The sequence below is a fragment of the Alligator mississippiensis genome, chromosome 5, assembly GCF_030867095.1.
Source record: "Alligator mississippiensis isolate rAllMis1 chromosome 5, rAllMis1, whole genome shotgun sequence".
In the NCBI taxonomy this organism is placed as follows: domain Eukaryota; kingdom Metazoa; phylum Chordata; order Crocodylia; family Alligatoridae; genus Alligator; species Alligator mississippiensis.
In genome coordinates this window covers 218450402-218470141 of record NC_081828.1, presented here as the reverse complement: position 1 = coordinate 218470141, position 19740 = coordinate 218450402, and the positions used below count along the sequence as shown (strand labels likewise).

The window sequence follows — 19740 nt, the reverse complement described above, 5'->3', positions numbered from 1 at the left end:
GAGGCGGGGATGGAGTTGCTGCCTTTGTGGGGCAGGGAGTGGAGGGAGCTGTTGTAGCATTGCTCACCTGGGCAGGGGCTCTCCCACACCACGGAGCACCGCTGGGGGCTGGCCCGTGGCTCACGGCGCTGCTCCTCCGATCTGCTCCTGTCCCCACTGTCCCCTGCGGGGAAAACAACCCAGATGCTTTTACCCAGAACAAGTGTTCGCTGGTCGTGCACAGCAGGATCACAAGAGAAGCTGGGAAGGAGACAGACAGACTGCTTACAATGGCCTTGGCCAAGACAACCCCGAAGCTCAGCAGTTAAAGACTGAACAGGCCGGTCTCCCCAAATTCACAGGTCTGAGTGCAAAGAGCAGTGTCCCTCCAACCTGGCAGGGGCAGCGCTACCCAGACACAGAGAAGGGGAGAACCGCATCCGAGTATCCAAGTGGTTTTGTGCCTCAGGGATGCGCAAAAGGGAGCAATTCAGTCAGCTTGCAGGGAGCAACATGGGCCACCCCCTGTCCTGACAGCCTCCAAGAGCAGCAGAGGGAAATCTTACCCCTGGTCACAAACCTCAGTGAAACAGGAGTGGACACCAGGGCCTGAAATGAAACAGGGAGGTGCTGGGAATGAACTTGCAAGGAGAGGAGGTAAAAGGGCTGCCAAGACACAACCATGGGCTGCTGGAGAGAGGGAGCCCAAAACTGCCGCCTGCGATGGGGTCGCTGCCCCCACGCCGCACTACGGAGGCTGGGCTGGAGCTGCTCACCTGGACAGGGCCCTTCAGGGCTCTCCCACACCATGGACCACTGCTGGACACTGCCCCACGGCTGGCGATGCTGCTCCCCAGATCCACTAGCAACCTCGTCACCTGGAAGACAGAAGAGAGAGTCCAGAGCGTGTGTTGCAAGCTGCTGACAACAGGGAACTGCTCTCATGCCCTGGCAGCAGGGATGGAGATGGTATCCCAAGTATATACCCCCAGGCAGCATGCGACTCTTGACCCCAGACCTCTGCCCAGCAGCGGAGCAGGAAAGTCCTGCCGGGGGAAGCAAGCAAGCAGCCAGAGGCAGAGCCAGGCTGGATGGATGGGTCGTGGGGTGGTGAAGGGATGCAGGTTTCCAACCTGACATCGGTGCCTTCCCTCCTCCAGTCGGGGATGTCAAGGAAGCCAAGCCCAGGGCACTTCCCTGCCTTAGCCCACCAGAACGAGGAGAGAACGGCCTACCCGCAAATGCCGAGTCCTAAAGGACTTGGCTCTCTAAGGAGCAAAAGAGACAAGACCCTTGCAAGTGTTTCTGGGGACCAATGACAGCAAACTTGGGCAGGATCAGTCCCCTCAGACCTGCTCTCTGGAGACTGCACAGCACCGAGGGCTTGTGGATGTTACCGTCACTCACCCAGGCAGGAGCTCCCGGGGCTCTCCCATCCCGCAGAGCACTGCCGGGGACTGGCCTCTGGCTCGCGGCACTGCTCCTCCGGCCCGCTCGTGTCCACTACATCCCCTGCAGGGAAAACAACCCAGATGCTCTCACCCAGGAAGGGGAAAGCTGTCTTCTTCCCTGCCGTGGGACCTGACCGAGACAGCTCCACGGCCCTCCCAGAGACGACGCTGCACCGTCCGGTCAGCACAGTGCGCAGGGACCAGGGGGGGATCCTACCCTGGGGAGTGAGCAGTCACCGAAAGGACAGCAGTGGGAGGAAAGAAACCCAAAAAACAAACTTTGTTGGGGCCCTGGCTAGCAGTACCATGAAGCCCCTCAGCTTCAAGAGACAAAGGGTCCTTTAAACGTTGCTCCAAGCGTGTTGAACAGCTTCCTAACATTACAAGGCTATTGCTACCCAAGGTGCAGGGGGACTGAGAAAACGCTGCGAAGTCACTTCACAGTTCATGGTCTCCATGGACTCTGAAAGCCGAGGGGAAGGGAAGGCAGACAGGCCCGCTGCGAAGCAAGAGACCCGCTGAAAGAAAGCAGGGAAGATGTGGGAGGCCTCGAGAGTACGACTGGTCTCCAGCCCTGCAGTAGACAACCTGGCAGTGCCAAGGGCAGAGGCCTTGTGACTCACCGGGGATGGGGCTGTCGGGCCTTTCCCAGACCACGGGCCCCCGCGGCGTGTAGATCCAGGGCTCTTCTCCACGCTCCATCCGGTATAAGATGTCAGGCTTTGGGCCAGGGTAGCCTGATAGTTGAGAGAGACAAGAAAACAGTGGGTGTGTTGCTGCACAAACATTTAGACATCATGCCGGTTCCTGACTATTACTGGAACGGTCCTGAGACATGGTCCAGCATCGCCAAGGGCAGTGACTAAGAGGACAGATGCTGGTGGACCGAAGACATCTGGGGAAAGCCTCACACGGAATAACACTGCACAGTGCCCGAGAAGGACCCTGGGCTGCTGTACAAGTATTGTCCTTAGTGATGAAGTGAATGCAAGCTCGTTAAGAAACCAGCATATGAAAGAAAACGTCGGGGTGAACACAACAGCCACTGCTCGGGCAGCAGATCTGCTCCATTCACCCTCCCAGCAGCTCCTGGGGCTCTCCCCTCGCCCCAGAGCTCTGCTGTGGGCTTTCCCCTTGATCCTCCAAACCTGCCGTGGAGCGACTGCACATTTATTTGCAGCCTCTGAACAACTGCTCCCATTAAGAGGACGCATTATCAGGCAGCCCCTCAGTGGGGCTGCTCCTTTCTAGTCGAGGCGGGGGGCACAGCGACATGGGGACATGTCGGGAAGGGAAAGCACGTCAGTTAAACTGCATTAATCTCCTGTGGGGACCTTAATTCTGAAGTACAGGGGAATTAGGTTGATTTAGGTCACTTCAGTTCTAAGCATATCGAGTGCGTGTGGTGCTACCAGCCCCGCTGGGGCCTGCATCTCCAGCTCCTTTTCCACCTTGGTGGCCTGCTACTCCAAAGGACACCCCATGCCCTCATTTCTGCTGCATCTATCCCCATGGCTCAGGAAGCAAGCTGCTCCCTATTTCCACTCAGCCCCGTAGCAGGCAGGGCAGTTTCTTGTCTGGCCAAGCAGGTACTCCAACTCCCAACACTTCTCTTCTACGTGGGAAATCTCTCCCAGCTCCTGCGTACCTGTGCTCCTTCACTAGGTAACTTCCAAGTGGTTCCTCTCGGCATCTTTCTGTTCCACCCCGGGACTGGGACTGGGACCCGAGACACGTCTGCAGCTTCTCTTCTTGCAGAACATCCCGAAACCTCTCCAGGAGTAATCCCTGTGCTGCCAAATTGCCCACTGGCTTAACCAATTGGTTCTCCAACCGGTGCGGCTGCCCTGACTGCTGTCACCGCCCTCCACGAGTGTGGACTGCTTCCTTGGCTAGTCAGGCCAGGTCTGCGTCCACCCAAATCCTTGGATCCACACCTTATAGCCTTCGTCTGGACCTCCGGCCAGAAAGCCTTCATCTGGGCTGTTGCACATAAGAATATAAGAATCGCCATGTACCGAGTCAGACCACAGGGTCATCTTGCCCCACACCCTGGGTCACACAGGGGCAGACAGTGAACCGGATATGACCAGGGGTTTTCCCTCTCACTGTCCCCCTCTCACTTGCAGCCTCCAGCATTTAAGATCTAGGAGCTTCTCATTCAGAGGCTGCAGCCCTAACTCCCGTGCTCAATAGCTACGGATGCTTTTTTCCTCCAAGCCACATCCAGCAGCAACGATTTCCACCCTTTAGTTGCACGCTGTGGGAGAAGGAACTTCCTGGTGCTAGTTTTAAACTGACTGCCTACTAGTTTCATTTTGTGACCTCTCGTTTTCATATTGCGAGAGAGTGAATAAGAAATCCCAAGTGACTTTCTCTTCACCGCTTAGTGTTTTTTAAATCCATCGCACATCCTCACTCAAACACCTTTTCTCTGAACTGAACGAACCTGGCTTCTTTAGTCTCCCCTCATGCATGGCTCAGCATCCTTGTTGCCCTTCTCTAGTTCTCCTATACCCCGCTGGAGGTGCGGGGACCCGACCTGGGCACAGGATTCAAGGATTTATAAAGGGGCGAGATGATACTTTCCATTTTGTTCACAGTGATGGTTCTTGCATCAGCATTTCCATGGGCTTCCAGGACCGTTTCTGCACTAGAAACTCAAATTCCCCAAGCTCTCATCTTCTAAAGCTGAAAATAAAGCCTGGGATTTCCCCGAGCTCAAAACTTAAATCTTCCCATGTTTAAGTTTGGTCCCTCCCTTGAGATGGTCTATGAACTACCCTACATTTGCTAATTCCTTTCGTCTCCAGCATGATGGTCCCCCCTCTACAAGAGATTGCGAGGAGGGGGGAAAAAAGTGCCCGGTGCAGGGGCGGGAAAAAAGGAAGGGCCGCAAAAAGGCAAGCTGAATTTTTAACATGCAAAGGAAGAAGACAGGAAGGAATCGTTTTTAGAACAGCCGAGCGGTATTTGTACCAGGAAACAGGTTTCCCTGCAGCACAAATTAGCTGTGAAAAATCCTACGCACTTCAAAGGGTTCAATCTAGAGAGCACAGATTTTTGCGGTCAGGAAAACTGACAGATTCTCAAGCAAAGAGGTTACCACCGGTTTTTAATTTTACTGGCTCGCAAACAAAAGATGTCAATCACTACTTAAACCATTTAAAAGACAGCAGGTTGGGGAGCTCTGAGAAAAGGGAGTATTTTCAAATTCACTAAGCCTATAGCATGCAGGCAACGTGCGACTCATACGCTTTAATGCCAAAAAGGCATTAATTAACTCATCTAGTCTGACCGCCTGCATTATGCACTCCGGGAATTTCATCCAGATACTCCAGCTGCAAGGCCAAGAGCCTGCATTTGGTTAAGGGCCCTCCCAAACGGGCAGCCAGCCTGGAGACGTCAGAGGATGGAGACTGCCCTTGCTCCTCGGGAGTTTGCTCCAGTAGCTAGTCACGGTCCTTGCATGAAAAGTGCGCCCAATTTCTGATTCGAGTTTGCCTGGCTTCAGCTCCCAGCAGTTAGCTTTTGCTCTGCACCTTTCCCTGCTGGATTATGACCCCCTTGAAATCGTGGCTTTGACTCTCCGAGATGGCACCTCGATGCTACGAATCAAACCGCCCCTCAGTCTTCGTTTTTGCTAGAGCAGGGTATTAGCTTGTCAGTCTCTTGCAACAGGGCATTTTTCTTTCGTTTTTAAATGTTTTCTCTGGGATTCTTTCCGAGTCCTCTCCAATTATCCCGTTACCCATTTTCCCGTCAAACAGGCGGCGGGCCTGCGTGTGCCATGCTCCCGTTCTAATCTCAACATTTTCTCTCCACGTGCATCACCAAGGCCATGTCTCTTCCTACTCTTCGCCTTTTATCTCCAAGGATCACATCAGCCTTTCCCCCTCTTCACAGCAGTATACAAGAATCTCTCATTCAGCGGCAATGACGGCTCAGTCCCTTGCACACCCACTGATTTCCAGGGCACAAGCCCCTATTTTGTAGGTTGAGCTCTGCTTTGGTCCCTCCTAGAGGTACAAGCCTGCATTTGGTCACATTAAGGTGCCTTTTGTGAGACGGGGACCAGTGAGATCCAGGCGGCTCCGCGCATTCCCCTGTCCTCCTCCTTTGCCACCCATTTCCCCGCCTCAAAAAACGTTCTCTGCAGTGGTTTCCTATTGACGCCCGCGTTGCTGATCAGCACGTTGAACAGGGCCGGAGGAAGGAAGTCACTTGGGCACGAAGTTACAGACAGCAGTTACAAATTTTGGGTGCTGAGCTTCTCGGAAATGCCGAACGTTGTCAGCGTAGACCCCTTGTTGCTCAGAGTTTCGAGGGCAGCCCCTCTCTTTGCTGCGGGTAGCAGAGGATCGGTCAACCCCAAGCGACCAGGCAAAGAGTTAGCCGCGGCCTGAGCAAAAGCAAGGGCTCCTTACCCAGAGAGAGCAGCATGTTGTAGGTCTCCGTCATCACCGCCCGGTAGAGCGCCTTCTGCCAGCCCGCAAACACGTCCCACTCCTCTCGGGAGAAGTAGACTGCCACGTCCTCAAAGGTCACCGGCACCTGCAAGCACAAGCGGTCACCGGCCAGCACCTGCGCTTGCAACCCACGGCACCGTGCCCCCAGCCCGGCTCCTGCAGAGCCAGCTGTGCCACCCCTGGAGCCGGCACCCAACCAGCTGTGCCAACCCTGCAGCCGGGCACCCAGCCCAGCTGTGCCGCCCCTGCAGCTGGCACCGAGGCGGCACCCAGCCCAGCTGTGCCTCCCCTGGAGCCGGCACCCAGCCCAGCTGTGCCGCCCCTGCAGCCGGGCACCCAGCCCAGCTGTGCCGCCCCTGCAGCTGGCACCAAGCCAGCTGTGCCGCCCCTGGAGGCGGCACCCAGCCCAGCTGTGCCGCCCCTGGAGCCGGCACCCAGCCCAGCTGTGCCGCCCCTGGAGCCGGCACCCAGCCCAGCTGTGGCATCCCTGGAGCCGGCACCCAGCCCAGCTGTGCCACCCTTGCAGCCAGGCACCCAGCCCAGCTGTGCCGCCCCTGCAGCCGGCACCAAGCCAGCTGTGCCGCCCCTGGAGCCAGCACCCAGCCCAGCTGTGGCATCCCTGGAGCCGGCACCCAGCCCAGCTGTGCCACCCCTGCAGCCGGGCACCCAGCCCAGCTGTGCCGCCCCTGCAGCCGGGCACCCAGCCCAGCTGTGCCGCCCCTGCAGCTGGCACCAAGCCAGCTGTGCCGCCCCTGGAGGCGGCACCCAGCCCAGCTGTGCTGCCCCTGGAGCCAGCACCCAGCCCAGCTGTGGCATCCCTGGAGCCGGCACCCAGCCCAGCTGTGCCGCCCCTGCAGCCGGGCACCCAGCCCAGCTGTGCCGCCCCTGCAGCTGGCACCAAGCCAGCTGTGCCGCCCCTGGAGGCAGCACCCAGCCCAGCTGTGCTGCCCCTGGAGCCGGCACCCAGCCCAGCTGTGGCATCCCTGGAGCCGGCACCCAGCCCAGCTGTGCCACTCTTGCAGCCGGGCACCCAGCCCAGCTGTGCCGCCCCTGGAGCCGGGCACCCAGCCCAGCTGTGCCGCCCCTGGAGCCGGCACCAAGCCAGCTGTGCCGCCCCTGGAGCCAGCACCCAGCCCATATGTGGCATCCCTGGAGCCGGCACCCAGCCAGCTGTGCCACCCCTGGAGCCGGCACCCAGCCAGCTGTGCCACCCCTGCAGCTGGGACCCGACCCGACCCGACCCAGCCCAGCCCGCGCCCAGCCCCCCGGCGCCGACCCCGGGCGCTCCTACCCGGGCCATGGGGCCGCGCTGCCGCCCGCTCCGGAGCGACTCCGGAGCAACCCCCCCCGGGCGCCGCTGCCCGCAGCAGCCGGATCCATTCATTGCACGGGCGCGGGGCATGCCGGGAGCCGGAGGCGGGCACACGAGCGTGCACACGGGCCGTGCAAAGCCGCCACCCCCCTGCCCGCGGGGTCCCGTCGGGCACAGAGCGAGCCCGGCTCAGCCCACGTGCCCGGGCGTGTGACACGGCCCCGCGGGTGTGCACGGGGAGCGCTGCATCCCGGCGTGCTTTCGCAAAGCCTGCACAGAGCGGTGGGTCTGTCCGGGCCAGACCCGCAAGCGGCCCTACACCCCGCCACCATCCTCCACCCCGCCGGGCTTCACACGTTCCCAAATCCTTCGGCAGGCGTCCTAGCCCGCAGGCTTGGGCTCGCGTGCCCGAGTCCCGCTCGCCCGCAGCCGTAAGGCCCCAGGAGCAGGCTAGGGAGAAGTCTCCCCTTTCCATAAAATGGGCACGAAGCCCCAGCCCCTCGGGGAGTACCAAACCGCACCAGGAGAACAGCTGTCCCAGGGAGGTTTAAGGAAAACTGCCTTCTTGGACCCACATCCGTGGTGTTTCCCCTGCCAGGTAAGTCCTTCTCTAGTCGCCAACTACCGAAATGATTGATCGATGGATCTCCTTGCACAGCTCTGACTCAGTTAATCTATAAGGTGCATCTCTCCCCGGCCTTCGGCCTGGCTGCAGGCGGACGCGGCTAGCCCCTCGCCGCGTTGGGGAGGTGGAACGTGTCCGTCCCTGTCCGAGCTCGTCTTTTGTTGGTGCGCTCAACGGAGAAGTCGGGGCTCTCCAGTCCTGCACAAACACTCCCGTTTTCAGTCGTTTGTGAACATCTTAGTTCTGCACTTATTCTACCGCAGGACTGGGCTCTCTTTAATTGGTTTAAACCTGGAGGGTCCTAGCTAGAGGATCTTGCCCCTCCGCTCACTGTCCGATCGATGCTACATTAGGCGTCAGGGAAGAATTGAACCCCGTGGTCAGATTGGTAGACAGGGGAGGGGGTTGCCTTCCTCTGTAGCAGGGCCACGGCTCCGACCTGGAGCGTGTGTTAACAACCTTGTGCACAGGCAGGACGCTGGCCCCCCTGCTTTGCAGCTGGTCGGTCTGGGTGCGATGCCCGGTGCTGTGTCAGGGCTGACAGCAGTTTTAGCAAGAGTTTACATTTTGGATTTGTCTGGGCCGGTTTGGACGGGGCTGATCCTGCCTCAGGCAGGGGGGAATAGATGATCTCAAGCTCCCGTTCAGCCCCGCTTCTCAGTGATTCTGTGACACCTGTTTGGCAAATCCTGTTAAGGTTTTCATCCTACTTTGAACATTTTTGCACAGTTGCACATCTTTGCACACTCAAGCTGACTGTTAAGGCAAACCCTAGTAGGCCCAAATTTCCTGGCACAGTTCATTATCTTCATATCCTTAGCTGGACAATTTTTTTTCTTACACAAACCAATGCTATGTCTCTTTAAGTTCTCATTGTTAGCATTCCTATATTTATAAGGACCTTTTCTGCACTGATGTGTGGAGTGTCCATGGTCTTCCCTGCCTGCTCAGCACCCTGGGGACAACTAGAGCAAGCCTGGCAGCACACATCTCCACTTGTGTATTTGGAGCCAAAGGGGAGGCTTGGGAAAGGTTAGCGTTGTTCAGCATTGCAGGGACCCCCCAGCAGGCCTCGGAGAGCCTCTAACTGGGAGAGGGGCTGGCTGGGAGCAGAGGAGACCTCACACCGGGGAACAGCTGGAAGAGACGAGCTGCATTTTCTCACTGCACTGAAAGTGAAAGCAGGGACAGAGCTCTGCATTCAAACCCCAGGACACCAGGAGACAGCCGAGAGCCTTGCGATGAGAGTCCTTAACGCTGCGACAGACTGTCTGGGGATCCCAGGGAAATGCATCCACCATTTTACTGCGAGCGCGCTCCCACGTGCGGCTGGGAGATGGAGAACACCACGTCCAGAGCAATAAACAAAGGGGATTCCTGGAGAAGTCCTCTCCTCCAGGAGCCTTGGCTTTGAATGGCCACGAGATGGCACCAAGGAGATGGCTGCGGTGTCCCTTTCCTCCTCCACCTGCCCGTTCATGTCTGCCTGGAAAATAATCAGCCAGAGAAACCGATGCAGTCCACATCCCTCTAGCATCGGAGGCTCAGCCTGCTAAGGTACTGTACACTGCTAAGCAGCCCCTCCGATATCCTTCCCCGAGTTCGATATTTAAAGACAAGGAGTTGGAGTCGAGTACGGCCCGTTGTGCTAGACTCGCACGCTGGAAGGGATGGCTAAGAGATCGTCCCGTCTGACCTTCACCCAGCCACTTCTGTGCCGAGCCTAACAACTGCTGTCTGACTACCAAGGCATCTAGTTGGGATGCAAGGGAGCTCATGCAGACAGTCGATCACTCTCGGTGTTAGCAACCGGTACCCCGTTTCCGATTTGAATTTGCCTGGCTTCAGCTCCCAGCCACCAGTTCTTGTCCAGTGTTTCCCTACTAAGTTAAAGAGTACTTTGGTGTCTGGTATTTTCTCTCCACGTGCATCATAATCCAGACACCCATCAACCTTGTCAACAAACTCAGCACAACGGGCCATGTCAGACTTGCTGTCAGACTTTATTGACCCGGTGCTGAGCTGAAGCATCATCTGTGCCCAGCAGACAGCCTCAGCCATGCAAGCCTACCGCTCTGCAGCTCCCCGTACACACACACAGCCACGAGGGGCAAAACCCAAGGCTAGAAAGCATGCTCCTCCTCTAAGGCAAGCAGAGACCCTGGTCCACGTCTCTGAAACCAGCACTGAGATGCAGGGATTTGACTGCACCGTTCCCAGCACCTCCCACCCCATCAAGGACATTTCCCAAACTCCCCTGACCTCAGCCCAACATGGTCACCAGAGAGCAGACCCCCACCCCGTGATCACCTCCCACCGCCATAGGGAGCACTCTCTTGGCACAAGTCACAGTCCAAACACAGCGGTCATTACCATGATTAGTATTAATCATTCAGATCACAGCAGCACATGGGGACTCTTGGGCTGGGCTCCAACACCCTCATGCCCCACAGAGCTTAGTCTTAAGTTACATGGTGCATCGTCTGCCGTGGGGTCAGTGTGCCCAGGACAGTCGAGCAACACACTGAATGCTTGTTCATCCACATTTGTCAGTCTGGTTTCTGCAGGGAGTGGAGTCTCGCATCCCACTCTGGGCACAGTCAGGCTCCAGCCATCTAGTTTCCTGCCACGGGAGGGTCACACACATGAGCGTCTCTGCTCTGCTCACCTGAGCTCTTCTGAGACCAGAGGCATGGCAGAGAGCAGCAGTCCCAGAGCTAAGTGGGAGCTGAGTAGCTGACCCATTCATGACCAGCTCTTCAGAGGACCTATGGACCTTGAGTGCTGGGCCCCTTGGCGAAGCGGGTGCAGGGACTTGGGCCCCTGGGCCTGTGGGCTTTAAACATGAAGAAACCCAGAGCTTGCAGTGAATTGAGAGTTGGGGGACCCCGGAGAAACCCACTGGGATTGGTTTATGGCATTTTTAACTGGGAGGCTGTTGCTGTAGTCAGTGCCAACCAGCTCCTCAGAGCATGTGCCTCTACCCATGCTCATCTCTGCTTTCCTATAACGAGCTTGGCGTCCCTCGTGCTCAGACACCAAGAGCAGTGGGACTCTGGGCCCCCAGACCCATGGGCACCTGTGTGCATCTGACCCCGAGAGCTTGGGGCAATGGACTTCGCAGGGCTGCTGAACAAGACCCCAGCGAGGGGCAGACAGCACAGGGCATCCGGGGGCAGAGAGACTCTGTTTTGCCCTCCCTTCCCCACCACATCAGTAATAACGCACAGGGGCACAGAGCGTGCCAGGAGACAGGACTGTGCCCTGAGGGACTCAGACGGAGGCCTCTTGACCTGTAGGCAGCCACATCACACGCTCTCCGTGCAAGCGGCACTCATTCCTCGCAACACCCATGCCTAAGATGCCACGCACACCCACCCCTCAGATGCCCTCACTCCCGGCTGGGCTGGGCCACATGAAGCCTTGGCGCTGTGTGTGTCCTCTGGTGGGCGATGAGGTTGGAGATGTTGCTGAAGCTCTTGCCGCACTGGGCACAGGGGTAGGGCCTCTCGCCTGTGTGCACGCGCTGGTGTTTGGTGAGGTCCTGCTTCTGGCTGAAGCTCTTGGCACAGTCTCGGCACGGGTAGGGCCTCTCGCCCGTGTGCACACGCTCGTGCTTGGCCAGGTCATGCTTGAGGCCGAAGCTCTTCCCGCAGCGGGTGCAAGCATAGGGGCGCTCACCGGTGTGCGTGCGCCAGTGCGTGTAGAGGTTGGAGAGCTGGCTGAAGCCCTTCCCACAGTGGCTGCACACATATGGCTTCTCCCCCGTGTGCACCCGCTGGTGCGTCTTGAGCCGCTGGCTCTGCCCAAAGCTTTTCCCACAGTCAGAGCACACGTACGGCCGCTCGCCGGTGTGGATGCGCTGGTGGATGACCAGCTTCTGCTTGTCCTTGAAGCGCCGGTCGCACTGGGAGCAGGCGTAGGGGCGCTCACCTGTGTGGATGCGCTGGTGCCGCACCAGCACCTGTTTGAGGGCAAAGCTGCGGCCACAGAGGTCACAGGCAAAGGGGCGCTCGCCGGTGTGGATGCGCTGGTGCTTGATGAGGTTGGAGACGTGGCTGAAGCTCTTGGCACATTCGGCACAGGGGTACGGACGCTCCCCGGTGTGCGTGCGCTGGTGCTTTGTCAGGTCCTGCTTCCGCCGGAAGCCCTTCCCGCACTCTGGGCACCGGTGCGGCTTCTCTGCCATGGGCTCGCTGCCCTCTGGCTCGCACCGAGGGCACAGGCTGCTCCCAGGCCCTGGGAGTTTCCCCAAGCACCGCTGACATCCCTGGGCAGGGGCTAGCTCGCTGCCCTGGCTCTGGCGTTTGCACACTTTCATGGGGGCTCCCCGCAACTCAGGGCTAGGGACAGTGCCCCCATCCCATCCCTCCAGAAACATCTGGGGCAGCTGCAGGGTCCTTGAAGCTTCCTCTTGCTGCTGCTCCTCAGACTTGCTCCTGGAGCCGCCGGCTGCAGAAGAAAATAGAAGTCACTGCCTGGGAAAGCATCCAAATTCCTCAGCAGCAGCACAGGGCCAAGCTGGCCCCACACCCTTGCCCCAGGAGACAACACATTCGCTCCAGGGAGAGGAGAAGGGCTTGGGTTTTGCAGCCCCACCTCCTCCCTCTGTCGCACAGACATGTGCAAGAGTGTCACTCACCTAGGCATGGGCTCTCCCACACCACAGAGCACTGCTGGGGCCCACGGCATTGCTCCTCCAACCCGGTCCTGTCCCCTGTGGGGGAAACAACCCAGATGCACTTACCCAAGGAGAGGAAACCGCTCTTCTCCCCCTGGCCAGGGTAGCTCCACACCCCTGCGCAGACACCATGACACTGGTCTGTCAGCACAGGGGAAAGGGCTCTGCCCAGCACTCACAATGTGAGAAGCAAATAATAGGATCACAGGGAAGTCAGGCTGGCAGGGCTCTCAGGGGGACATGTCCAGGAACATCCATGGCTAACCTGCTCTTGAAAACTGCCACGGACGGAGACCCCACGGCTGCTCTAAGCAGCCTGCTCCAGGGCTGGGCCACCCTCCGACTCAGGAAGTTCCTCCTCATCACCAGCCTCAACTTCCCCAGCTGCAGCTTAAGGCCACCGCTCCTCGTCCTGTCCCCTACAGTCACAGAGGAAAGCCCATCTCTGTCCTCTGTCATCGCCCTTCAGAAATTTGCAGACATTTATCACATCCCCCCTCCGTCTTCTCTTCTCCAGACAGAACAACCCTAGCCCTTTCAGCCTTTCCGGCAGCGTGGGCAGTCTGTGGGAAAACACAGCAGGACAGCACCGAGTGCTGGGGCAGGGTGGGGGAGTGTGGGAAAAGGGCAAGGACTCTAACCAGCAGCCTCGCTCAGCCCTGCCATTTCGGGTGGCAGATTTATTGGCATCCTCTACCCGGAGAAGGAGAAGGAAAGTGCTGTGAGGTTCCCAGTCTGGCTCCTCAAGGAAATGGTGGGGGAACCAGACTCAAGCTGAGAGATCCCCCACCCCTCTGATTGCTCCAGGCGTCAGGGGTTTATTAAGCCCCTCTCAGAGGCACTGGGTGCTGCCCAGACTGGGGATGGGGACTGGGCTGTGCCAATGCTCCTGCTGGGACTCAAACCCAGAGGCCCCTGGCTACAGGGTCTTGCCATATTTGCCCCAATGCCATATTTGAGGTCAGGAAGGGATTTTACCCCCTGGTCAGACCAGTGCAGGCTGGGGGCAGGGGGTCTGCCCTCCTCTGTAGCAGGTGACACGGCGGAGCGGCCAGCTTGGGATGCTTGGACTGCAGCAGCAAGGGGCAGAAACACCGCACCAGAGCAGATCTGGCCCCACCAGGCTCCGTTCGAGGCTCTTAGCTGACCCCTGCCTACCCCAGGGCCAACGCCGTCCCCACTGAGGTTTTGTCCATGCATCAGTCGTCTGCAGGTCCACACGGATACTGGATATGCCAGAAAGAAGCCCTTGTCCAGACGGTGACTACAGACACCTCCAGGGCAGGGTGCACTTCAAGCTCCATCAGCTCACAGGACAGGCCAGGCAGTGACACTGGAACGAAGGAGCCAGCTGCCTTGGGCTGGGATCCAGGCACTGCCTCTGCAAACGCTGCCGTGACCAGGAGCAGACAGACCGCTGGGCGTGGGGTGGCACAAGGCCGCGCTCATTTATCATTTATCGTTGTCACTCACCTAAGCACGGGCTCCCGGGGCTCTCCCACACCGCGGAGCACGGCTGGGGGCTGGCCCAGGGATCATGGCACTGCTTCTCTGATCCGCTCCTGTCCCCAAGGTCTCCTGCAGAGAAAACAAACCAGAGGCTCTTTTCCAGAAAGGGGAATGCCTCCCCTCCGCCCCCCGTGGGACCTGACGGAGGGAGCTCCCCGTCCCTCCCGCAAGTGATGTCACACCAGGGCGCACAGCAGGACAGGACGGGCATCCTGCTACGGGCCATGAGCAGTCCCCGGAAGAGCCCAGCAGGACTGCACGAAGGGTGGAGCGTGTGTTAGCTTTGCAAGGACCCCGGCTAGCAGCCCCCCTTCACCCTGCAAGAGGAGGCTGAACATAGCAGCTCCCCCTCGTTGCAGCTCCAAGCATGCAGGGACATTGCAACCAGGGGAGATGGAAGATGGGCACCGAGTGGGGCGATTTCATGCATTTCATCACAGTGACCAGGGTCTGCAGGGAACCTGAAACCTCAGGGGAAAGACCTGGTGCTGGAAGGGAGGCAGGCAAGCCTGCTGGGAAAAACAACCCCATCACAGGAAGTAGGGGAAAGAAGGGGAGCTGGGGAGCATGACCAGCCTCCAGCTCTTCATGAGCATTGGCACTGCTGCTACTCACCCGGTGCGGGGCTGCCTGGGCTCTCCCACACCACAGGGCTCTGCAGGGTGCAGACCCACGGCTCTTCCCCCCGCTCCATCCGGTAGAGGATGTCAGGCTTCGGGCCTGCATAGCCTGTTAGCGGGGGGAGACAAGGAGACATTGAGGCTGGTCACTGCACAAGTCACTCGGCCATGGTGGCAATCGGTCCTTCAGCCTCTTCAGCACAGCCTCTAGCTCTCCAAGAGACGTGCTGCAGATTAGGGTTAGGGTTAGGGAGTGACTGAGAGCACAGATGCAAACCAGCCAGCCGCTCTGGGAAAGAAAGCACATGTGCAATGCCACCACACAAGGACACCCAGCGCAGAAACGAGCTACAAGCAGCAACGGTGCCGTGCAAGGTGTGGGGACCGCAGGGAAGAAAGCTGAGACAAGGACACGGTGCAAAAAGCACAGAGCACCTTCAGATGAGGACGACTGGACTACGCCCGAGGAGAGGAAGTCTGCAGGAAACCTTTAATAAAAATCAATAAAACAGAGAAACATGGCCAGCTGGGAACAAAGGAAGCCCCTGTAAAAAATAACCATGGAAACAGAGGTGAGAATAGCTGGAAAGCATCAGCATGCCCACGCTGGCCTCCATCAGTCTCTCAACACCCTTGGGCACAAAGGGAATTAGCTAACGCTGTAAAGCACGGAGGCTGGAGAGCTGTGTTACAATAAGTAAGCCAAGGACTCTTTGCAGCAGGAAACCAGGCTTCCCTGGAGCAGCTGTTTCAAAGACGCCAGCCTAGAAGTCACCGATTTTTGCGGTCAAGGGGACTGCCAGCTGCCCGGACAAAAAAGGAGGCCTCTGTTTTGAACTGGCTCATCGGCTAAAGCTTTATTTTACTCTTTACATTTACTTTACGCTCATCGGCTAAAGCTTTTGCCGCTATTCGAACCTTTAGGGAGAGAGGCAGAAGAGGCAAGAGGGGATTTGGACTATTTTCAAAACCATGACCTTCATGGTGTATTGCAAGTTTAATGCAGGTCACAGATATCAGCGCCAAAAGGGACTGCTTTTAGCTCATCTCGTCTGACTCCCCACGGGATAAAGGCCAGAGAATTTCATCCCATTTCACCAGTGCCAAGGCCGATAACCTGAACTTGCCCAAGACACCTTCCAGACAAGCGAAGACATCAGAAAAAGGAGACTCCCCCACTGCCCTTGGGAGTTTGTCTCCAAAATGCGCACCTTGTTCCTCATTCGAATGTGCCCGACTCCAGCTTCCAGCCAGTTTCCTGGTTTGCACTTCGCCGACAGGAGCAGAGGCTCCCCCGGTACAAGCCTGTGCTCCCCATGCTAGTGCCTGCGTAGTGCAAATCTAACCATCCCTTGGTTTTTTCGGGGGGCTGGACAAATATGCTGAGCCACAGGGCATTTTTTTCCCAGCCTCTGAATATTTTCTCTAGCTCTTTTCAATGCCTTCTGCACTTTCTCTGTCATTTTTCATAAAAAGCGGACAGCAGACATGGGTGCGGCATGTTCCAATATCGGTCTCACCAAGGCCGTATCTCCTCCGATTCACGTCCCCGCCGTTTATACCTCCAAGGATCACAGCAGCCGCCCCAACACTCACGCACCACTACAGCAGCACAGTGGACTCGCATTCAGTCATGCAACTGCTGCAACCACTACGTCTCTCCCGTGCCATCTGCTTGCCAGGCCAGTCTGCGGGTTTGGCACCGTCTCCTTCATTCCTCAGTGTCGGGCCCTGTATCCTGCTGTGTTAAGATGCCTTTTGTTTGAATGGATCCTGCTTACCAAGTGATTGCTTTGTTTCTCTGCCCTTTACCCCCCTGCCACCCTCCACAAATGGTATCTACAGCCTGGTGGCTGAGAAGCATGTCAAATCACACCAGCCCCTGCACAATCCTATTCGAAATACCAAGCCGGTCCTTTGCCTGTCTAGTGTGTGTTGACTGATACTGCATAGGGCTAATTTTTTAATCAGAGTTGCAATGCAGACAGATTTCTGCAAGGCATTTGATTTATATCTATGCAGTCACCTTTAGCGGGCAAGCCTGTAACCTCACCAAAAAAATGACAGCAAGTTTGCTTTCATGAGCCCTGTTTTCCCTAAACCAAGCTGAGCAACATTAATGGTATATCCCTGTCCTTTGCCTAGTAAGTCCCATTATCAGCCTTCCCATGGTGTTGCCTTGGATGGATGCCGAGATAACTGATCTATAGTGACCTAAATCATCTTGCCACAGCGCTCCACAATATAGTAAAAACGAGTTACCAGCGGTGCAGGGATTCCCCCACCTGGCCTTTTCAGGAGTGCTCGCCCTCCGGGTCTGCCAGTCTAAAAACCAAAAAGACTGTATCCCTGCTAGTTTAATTGCCAACAGGCTGGAAGGATCATCGCCAGCCTCACCTGATACAAATGCATGGTCCAGCTCCTTTCCAAACGCAGAACAGAAACAGCTCTTTAGCACTTGTGCCTTTTCTGTATGATTATCTCCAATCGCAACATCCCCATGTAGGAACAGGGCTATGGGATTTCACTTGATCCTAAAGTACTTAAAACCCTCTTATTGTCCTGTCAACCATGGATTCCCCACACAGGTTATTTCTTCACGCATCAATTTGTCCATCTTTCATAACTTCTACCCAGGGGTGTCGGCACTCCTTTCCATTTCTCCTCCAGAAAAAAACCTGAGATCTGCTGCTGGCTTGCAATCTACTCCCCTCCCGGTGCCATTTGTCACGCTCTCCTATTGTTCCTTCTAATTGCGGCTTCCTGCCTTCTGTTAATCAGGATGGGCCTGTAGCCAACAGGTCTCCTCTTTCTCGCCTCTGGATTTCGCAGCTCGTGAGTGCCAGCAGGTCCTCCCTGACACCGCGCTGGGCATCTTTACCCATCTGCGGGGTAGTTGGTTGGAAAGCTTGCAGAAGGAGCTGCTCCCTGGACATGTCCCACAGCTCTCTCGACATCCTCCTTGAAGTTCCCCATCTGCTGCGATGCCTGGATGATGGTTAAGCCAAGTGCATGCTGGGCCTAATCCCTCGGGACTGGATCGTGGCCATAAAAGGACAGACGTCCCACGTGAAGACTATGGTGACGCCTTGCTCACTGCCTTAGCAAAGAGCAGCCGTGCCCACCAGTCCACAGGTTCTGGGCAAGGTAATGCCTCCCTGTTTTATCATCTATTGCACACATGTAAATCCATAGTGCTGTAGGAGTTTTGGCCATGCTAAGCCGTAGTTACACTAAACTATAGTCAAGCTAAGGACCTTGAGAGTAGCAAGCTCCACTGACTGCTGGATGACCAGATAAAAGCTGCATCAAGTGAAAACGCTGCTTCACAGCAAGACACAGGAGCTGAACAACTTGAGGAGTGAAAAGTGAGAACTTGCTGGGGAAGTCGAGACAAGGAGAGAGGAGCTGTACTCAGCAGGTGAGCTGGAGAAGCCCCAAATCAGCAGGGAGTGAGCTCTCAACGCCTGAACGTGGCAGGCGGGAGCTGCAGTGGGCAAGGGATGAGCTGCAAGTGGCCGTACTTGGCAAAGTGATGGGTCAAGAGAGACGTCTTTGCAGAGATGAGCACTGGCATGGGGCGGGGGCATCTAGGTTATCAACACAGGCAGCGCGAGACTCGCCCTTTGTAGTGACTTAGGGGGTGTCGGATGCACATAATGCATCGCTTACCACTGTCTGTGCAGTTTCGCTGAGCTGGGCTGACTGCTGTACAGACAGGCGAGCTGCTGCCCTACGAGACAGTCAACCTCTCTGAGCTTTCACCACCGGACGTGAATGTGAGTCGTTCTTTCTGTATCGCACCTGAGCTTTTTTGCAGGTCCCACCAAAACATTTGCCGAGCAGTGATGTGCCAAGAGATTAACCAAACTCTGCGTACAAAGCTCTTTCCCTTCCTCGAGGGGGGAAAAAATTGCATCTGCTTCTGGCTCCAGCTATCAGAAAGATGGTTACCAACTGGAAGAAGTTTAGAGAAGAGAAACAAAAATGACCGCGGCATGGTTTGAACGACAATCAGAAGAGCACAACGTGAAGAGTGCGCGGTGGGAATGGCTGAGAGAAGGGTCTGCTCGTACCCAAGAGGCCCGACACCAAGGAAAGCCACATGGGACAAAGCGCCATGTCTAACACGTTGGTTTTTGAAGTGAGCAGGGAGGCCATCTCTTCCTGACCCAAACTGAACCCCCAGCTCTTGGCTACATGGGTGGCCAAATCTTTTGCCAAGTCCAGGACCTGGCCCAAGCAGTAAGAGAATTCTTAGCTATTTGTCTGGATTTTGGCATCTTCCATTTTGGACAAAGAATGTCTTTCATGCAAAAGCCTGGCTAACTTTATCCCAACTACAGAGCTAGTCCAATAAAACAGCTCACCCTAAGAAAAAGTCTTTCTTCTCACATAATTTCTGCACCATCGCGGCTACAGCATCACTCTTACACAACCACAGCTATTGTCAGACATAACTCTGCCCTCGCTCTGTCTATAGTTGCACAAATAACCCCCGACAACTTTACTAGCAGTGACTATAAGAGCGAAGAACCCCCGGCACAGCTTTGGTGACAAACTACTTTGTGTTTCTATGTCCTTAAAAACACACTCAATTACTGCACGCTCCTGTGGACCTTCCCTTTGCCTGGGCACCTCTCAGATTGTACAACGATATAAGGTCCTTTCAGCTTCACGTCTGGCTCCCTTTTTTCGTGGTCTGCTTCACATCAAGGCGCTGCTACCTTTACCGTGGGGTTGCAGCATTGGGTGCAAACGTTAAGAGAAGGTGGCATAATGGCAGGCCTTAGAGTCAGGGGAGCTGAGTTTTCTTCCCTGCTCTTTTGCTGACTATTTGCACAACCTGGAGAAAGTCATCCAGGAGGGTTATTTTCAAAAGTACCCATCTATTCTGGGAACTGGCCCAGAGACCCAGAGTCTGGTTCTCAAAACTGCCAAATGGTGCTGGGGTTGCAGATGCTCAGACCAGTAACCTCCTCACTCCTATTTCCTAAGGGCTCATTGCAAACACTTTACTGGCTTTAGCTCTGTCCCTGCCTTTGCTGGGGATAGCGGTTTATCGATGGACTGCAACCCACCAAGAGACACTCC

At 56.6% G+C, this 19740-nt stretch overlaps 1 protein-coding gene across 4 annotated transcripts in view; it reads right to left on the bottom strand.

Annotated features, from left to right (window-relative positions):
- LOC102568660 (zinc finger protein 135) overlaps positions 1 to 19740 on the bottom strand; it is a 32267-nt gene that overhangs the window by 7374 nt on the left and 5153 nt on the right. Inside the window, exons 1-5 of one of the 4 annotated variants that reach the window (XM_019485642.2) lie at positions 5858 to 7119; positions 2054 to 2167; positions 1387 to 1491; positions 756 to 857; positions 68 to 163 (exon numbers count right to left, since the gene is read on the bottom strand). In XM_019485642.2, the coding sequence (XP_019341187.2) occupies positions 68 to 163; positions 756 to 857; positions 1387 to 1491; positions 2054 to 2167; positions 5858 to 7046 (1606 nt within the window). In that variant the 5' untranslated portion in view covers positions 7047 to 7119. Of the gene's footprint in view, positions 1 to 67; positions 164 to 755; positions 858 to 1386; positions 1492 to 2053; positions 2168 to 5857; positions 7120 to 9820; positions 12289 to 12478; positions 12554 to 13990; positions 14096 to 14641; positions 14756 to 19740 lie in introns of those variants that run through there. The other 3 variants (XM_019485644.2, XM_059729400.1, XM_059729401.1) reach the window with 3 other exon arrangements.